The sequence below is a fragment of the Apteryx rowi genome, unplaced genomic scaffold, assembly GCF_003343035.1.
Source record: "Apteryx rowi isolate R43461 unplaced genomic scaffold, aptRow1 scaffold_220, whole genome shotgun sequence".
NCBI lineage: Eukaryota > Metazoa > Chordata > Aves > Apterygiformes > Apterygidae > Apteryx > Apteryx rowi.
Genome location: NW_020448531.1, coordinates 308,626 through 314,341, shown reverse-complemented (window position 1 = coordinate 314,341; position 5,716 = coordinate 308,626). Strand labels below are relative to the sequence as shown.

Here is a 5,716-nt window from a genome sequence, read left to right as displayed (position 1 = left end):
GGGGGCGCGGGGGGCTCATCCCGCTTCGCCTCCTCCGTGCCGGCGGCGGGGGGCTGCGTGGATGCCGGCTCCGGCTCCGGCTCCGGCATGGCGGCGGGCTCGTGGATGCTGCGCTCGGTGGCCCGCGGGGCAGCGGGGACCGAGCCGGCGGGTCCGTCCGTGGCATTGCCCAGCCCTGCCGCGGTGTCCGCCGGGGGCTCGGCATCATGCTGGGGGGCCGCGGTGCTGCTGGTCTCCCCATCCTGGCGGGGAGGCGCAGGCGAGGGGACGCCCCATGCTGGGGGGGTGACGGCTGCGTCGGCCCCTGGCTCAGCGCCTCCCTCGCCGGGGCGCCCGGGCTCGGCCCCGGTTTGGCTCAGGACCTGGGCGGCCGCCGCCGTGGGCAGCCCGGCGGAGGGCTCCGCTTTCCTCTGCCTCTCYGGCGAGCCGTCGGCACCATCGGCACGGGGCTGCGGGACCGTCGGCGTCCCCAGGCCCTCAGCTGGCAGCAGCGCCGGGGGAGGCACGGAGCCACCATCCTCCTTGCCGAGGGCGTCCCCGGAGAAGTCCTCGGTGGCGGTGGCGTGGGGCGGCTGGGGGGCATCTCCGCGGGTGCCGGAGGCAGGCGGGGATGGGGACGGCGGAGGCGATGGGGACGGCGGAGGCGATGGGGACGGCGCGGGCGCCCCGGGTCCCCGCGGAGCCGCCCGGGGGCTCCAGCGCGGCGAATCCCTGGGGGCAGGCGGCTGCGGCGGCGAGGGGGGCGCCGGGGCCGTCACCGTCCCTGCAGGACCCTGGCGTCCCGGTCCCGTTGGCTCTGCAAAAGAGACGGCGCAGCCCGTCGGGGAACGGCCCCGTGCGGCCTCGGCCCCGGGGGCTTCCCGGCACCGCTTACCCTGGCCGAAGTCTTCCTCCACCTCGTTGGAGAGCGGGTAGGCGCCTTCGCCGCGGGGGCTCTCGGCACGGGGCACCTCCGCGGCGTTGTCTGCAGCCCCCTTCTCYGGCAGGGCTGGCGCGGGGGCCGGGGGGACCGTTCCCGGCGGGACCGTCCCCGGGGGGACCGCGGGGTCCCGGCCCCGGCGCTGCAGCTGGAAGTAGCGTCCGTTCAGCCCGGCCGAGCCGCTCCGCTTCGGGGCGCCGGTGGCCTCCGTGGCACCACCGAGCCGCTCCGGGCTTCGGGCGCTCGGCGGCGGGTCGGGGAGCCGGCGGGGCGGGAGGGTGGCCGTGGCAGCCCCCCCTTGCACCGCCGGGGCCGGGCTGGGCACATCCCACGCCGGGGGGCTGCTCGCCGGCCCCTGCTCCACCGTGTTGAGGGCTTCGTCCTCGCGGCGGTCGCGGGGGGGCTCGCCGGACGCGCCCGGCTCCTCGCGCTCCTCCGCCTGCTCCACCAGCACGTTGTCGCTGCCCGGCAGGTCGGGCACCTGGTGCCCCGGCTCCTCCGACACCGGTGGCCCCGCGGTCGGGTGCGCTGCAGCGAGAGCGTGGCCGTGGCACCGCGGGGACGCCGAGGGGCCGGCGGCCGCCCCGGGACCCCCGCAGCCGCCCCGCTTTGCAAGGCGGTGCATGCATGCACGGGGCGATCCGTGCCACGTGCCCCCCCCCTCAGTGCAGCACACCTCATTTATCTCATTAATTCCCCAATTAAATATTCATGCACAGCCTTGCCCAGGCGGATCCGCCACTTCCCAGCGCGGCGGGGCTGCACGGGGCCGGGGGGCGCGGGGTCCCCGCTAGGGTCCCTTTCGAGCGGCGTATTACCGTTACAGCGGTATAAATTACCTTTATAGCAGTAGGCGTCGAACCTGGCGGYGGGGTGGGGGAAGCCGGTGCGGTTGGGGAACTGGTAGACGGTGCGCACGCCCGCCGCCTCGCCGCCGCACTTGCGCCGCGGCGCGCGGATGGGGTAGCGGACGCTGCCGTCGGCCAGCCAGCCCGGGTCGCACTGGTCCAGGCCGGCCCGCCAGGCCAGGTGGAGCTGGCCCGCGGTGGCCAGCGAGGCGCCGCGGCTCTGGCAGTGCTGCCGGGCCCCCTGCCACGTGAACCGCCCCGGCGCCGCGGCGTGAAACACCGTCCCTGCGGGGCAGAGCGGAGCCCGTCGGTGGCGCTGGGCACCCGGCGAGGACGCGGGGCCGAGGGAGCTGCGATTCCCGCCGCTCCGGGCTGCGGCTGGGCGAGGGCAGCACGGAGACCCCAGCGCTGCCGGCACGGCGATGCCCCCGGCACGGCCCGCGCCCCGCCGCCGCCACCACTTGCCTTGCAGCTCGCTGGCGTAGCAGTAGACGTCGTACTCCTCGCCGGGCTCCCTCTGCCCGTAGCTGCGCACGCCGGGGAGGCTGTCGCGGTCTCCGTAGCAGCCGGGCCGGGACAGCGTGATGGGGTACCTGCGGAGAGGGGCATGGCAGGCGCTCAGCTCCCGCGGCCGCGCGCCGCGGCAGGCTGCGCTGGCGCTGCGCGCTCACCGCACGGTGCGATCGGCCAGCCAGCCAGCGTCGCAGTTGTCGTAGCCGTCCTCGAAGGCGGCTTGCAGGTGCCGGGGCGAGGCGATGACGGCCGAGTTGTCCAGGCAGGCGCGCCGGGCGGCGGCGAAGGTCAGCGCGTAGCGCTCGCCGGCGGGGCGGTAGTGGAAGACGACACCTGGACGGGGAGCGGAGGGCACAGCTTGCAGGGGGGCTTGCTTGCATGGGATGCACGGTTTGCACGGGGGGCTTGCATGGGGGGTTTGCATGGGGTTCATGGTTTGCATGGTGTGCGTGGGGGGCTTGCATGGGGTGCACGGCTTCACAGGGGACTTGCATGGGGTGCCTGAGGTGCATGGTTTGCACGGGGTGCACAGTTTGCATGGAGGGCACAGGGGCTTGCATGGGATGCATGGCTTGCATGGGGTGCATGGCTTCACAGGGGACTTGCATGGGGTGCATGAGGTGCATGGTTTGCACGGGGTGCACAGTTTGCATGGAGGGCACAGGGGCTTGCATGGGRTGCATGGCTTGCATGGGGTGCATGGCTTCACAGGGGACTTGCATGGGGTGCCTGAGGTGCATGGTTTGCACGGGGTGCACAGTTTGCATGGGGGGCACAGGGGCTTGCATGGGGTGCATGGTTTGCACAGGGTGCAGAGCTTGCACAGGGGGCATGGGGGGCTTGCATGGGGGGCATGGCTTGCACGGGGGGCTTGCACGCACCCGCAACTCGCGCAGGACTCGCGCAGCAATGCCACCGTGCAGCGGCGCAGCGCCCGGCCCCGCTCACCCGTCACCTCCAAGGGCAGCAGGTCCTGCTCATCGTCGATGCCGGCCACCACCTCGCAGCGGTAGAGGCCCGCGTCGCTGGCCCGCGCGGCGCTCAGCAGCAGCGTGGCGTTGTAGCGGTCGCGGGGGTAGCCGGGCAGCGACACCCGGCCCTCGTAGGCTTTCACCACCTTCACCGCGTTGTCCTTGGCCACCAGGACGGGCACGTCCTCCCGCTGGCCGGCGGCCGAGCGCACCTTGCTCCATTTGACGCGCGGCGGGTCGGGGGGCTCGTTGGGCCCCAGCGCGGCGGAGGGCTGGAGCAGGAAGAGGCAGGGCAGGGCCACGGGCTCCCCCAGCCCCGCGCGCACCGCCTGGTGCTGCACCTTGCGGATGCGGATCACCTTCCCGCCGTCCTGCGAGCCTGCGGGCAGAGGCGCCCGGATACCAGGGGGACGGGCAGGCAGCGAGAGGCCGCGGAGCTCCGCGGGGTGGAGAAGGATCCCGGCTCTGCAGCAGGCACCCCCAAACCCCCCGAGGAAGAGCATGAAGCAGGACCCGGGGCTGGCGATTTGGCGGCACCAAATGTGTCGTGCAAGGAAGATCATCCTCAACCTGGGATAAAGCCTGGCAGCAATAAAGGCCTCCTCCTCCTCCTCCTCCTCCTCTTCCACTAACCCTGGCACCAGCCAGCGCGTGCTCCCAGCTCTGCCGAGCGGATCCCGGTGCCTGCCCTCCGCAGAGCGGCGCTGGCAAACGCACGTGCCCCGGAGGTGGTCTCGGCCAAGGAGCAGGGCGGCTCCGCGTGTCTGGGCTCGCCGACACGCCACCGGCGGGATTAAGGATTCAAGGTGTCCTGCTGGGATCCCCCACGGCTGGAGCCCGGCGATGCCGGGGGACGCGGCCAGCCGGGGGGCTTTTCCCTTGCTAATCTCCCACCCGGTGGAGGCCGCGATCCCTGCGGGCCCCCTGCTCCGGCCCCGTGGGCGGCACTTACCCAGCACGGCGGGGAGCAGCGAGAGCCCGAGCAGGAGCCAGCAGCCGGCATCCCCCATCACATGGATCATCCTCGACCTGCAACGGGAGCGGGCGGCTGAAGGCTGACGCTCACCTGAGCCCCGTTTGCTTGCCCACGGCCATAAATCACCCTCAGCAGCGCCGAGCCCCCGCTGGCATCTGCCTCCCGGGAGCGGCRGGGAGGAGATGGTGGGAAGAGCTGGATTAGCTCCATTGCACGGTTGCATTAGCCTGCCRGGAGCCGCACATCGCCTCGGCACGGGGAAGGACCGGCAGCCCGTCGAGCCCCCGGCYGCTCTCCCGCCGCGCCGGAGCCGCCGCGGCCCTCGCTCTCCCCCCGGCATTAACATGCAGCGGATGCCTGCGGCTGCCGGAGCCGGGCGTGCGGAGCGGGCAGCGAGCACAAAGCCGGTGACGCCGCTCGCCGAAAGCCTCCCGCTCCTCCGCTTTACCGCGGCCCCGGTTATTTTCTAAATCACTGGATCCCCGGTCCAGGAGRGAAGGTAGACGCGTCGGCCTCGGGACGCGGGCACCAGCACTGCCGGGTTTTACGGCCAGGCCCCGCTGGAGCTCAGCAGCGCGCTCGGAGCAGAGCCCGGAGCCGGGTCCCGGCAGCCCTGAGGCCCCGCGATGGGCTCACGCCTGCGCTGCCCCATCCCTGCTGCTCCGCTTCCCAGCCCTTGATTTCTCCCTTTGTCTCTTGTGCTTTTACGGGACAAAAACAGGAGGAAAGAGGGAACGGTGAGGAGAAGGGAGACCCCGCCGCAGGGCYGCTCTCCAAGCGTGCCCCCCCTGCGCCGAGGGTGCGGAGCCCCCGGCTGCTGCTTCCCCTCAGCTCTTCCCTGCCTTCCTGCCGCCTGAAAACCCAAACAAACGGAAAACTTGACGTTACGGAGCTCTGGAGTTCCCAGCTCCTCCCCACTGAGATGCGAATTTTGACTTTCTCCCGGGGCAGGGGGGCAGAAGGGGGCTTTTCCAGCACAAACTGTTAATGCCCGGGTGTGGGAAGGGACGTCTTGGGTGGCCCTGCACCCTCCCGGCCCAGCAACGCTCCGGCAAGGATCGGGGCGGTGGGTGCAGGATCGGGGCGCGGGACGCACAGCAGCGGGGGGAGATGGGGGGCGCCGGGTGCCGCGGGGAGCTCAGCGCCGCGCTTGCGCATCTCCTGGGGCAGGGCTCGAAATCACCCGTGTTTCCCTCTTCTTTTTTTTTTTTTCCCCTTTTCACCCACGTTTTCCCTTTTCGCATCTCTCAACACTTCCCCCTTGCAGCTTTCGGGAGACTTTTTTGCTTCTCAAGTGCAAACGAGGCGTTTCCCCGCGCGGGAAGGCGGCGGACGGAGCAGCACGGACGGCTCCCACTCCCACGCGGGGCTGGGTCCCACCCTGATGCCTCCCCCCGTGCTGCAAGGCCTTCGCCTTCTCCATCCTCCTCCTCCTCTCCCGGCCGAGACCTTCGCCTTCTCCATCCTCCTCCTCCTCCTCTCCCGGCCG

The 5,716-nt window shown here is 71.9% G+C and overlaps 1 protein-coding gene across 1 annotated transcript in view; it reads right to left on the bottom strand.

Moving 5' to 3' along the window:
- Positions 1-4,273, bottom strand: part of NCAN (neurocan) — an 8,497-nt gene extending 4,224 nt beyond the window's left edge. Inside the window, exons 1-6 of the mRNA XM_026064730.1 lie at positions 4,204-4,273; positions 3,229-3,630; positions 2,439-2,613; positions 2,233-2,360; positions 1,759-2,052; positions 363-1,447 (exon numbers count right to left, since the gene is read on the bottom strand). Coding sequence (XP_025920515.1) covers positions 363-1,447; positions 1,759-2,052; positions 2,233-2,360; positions 2,439-2,613; positions 3,229-3,630; positions 4,204-4,273 — 2,154 coding nt within the window. The remainder of the gene's footprint in view (positions 1-362; positions 1,448-1,758; positions 2,053-2,232; positions 2,361-2,438; positions 2,614-3,228; positions 3,631-4,203) is intronic.
- Positions 4,274-5,716: the final 1,443 nt, after the last annotated feature.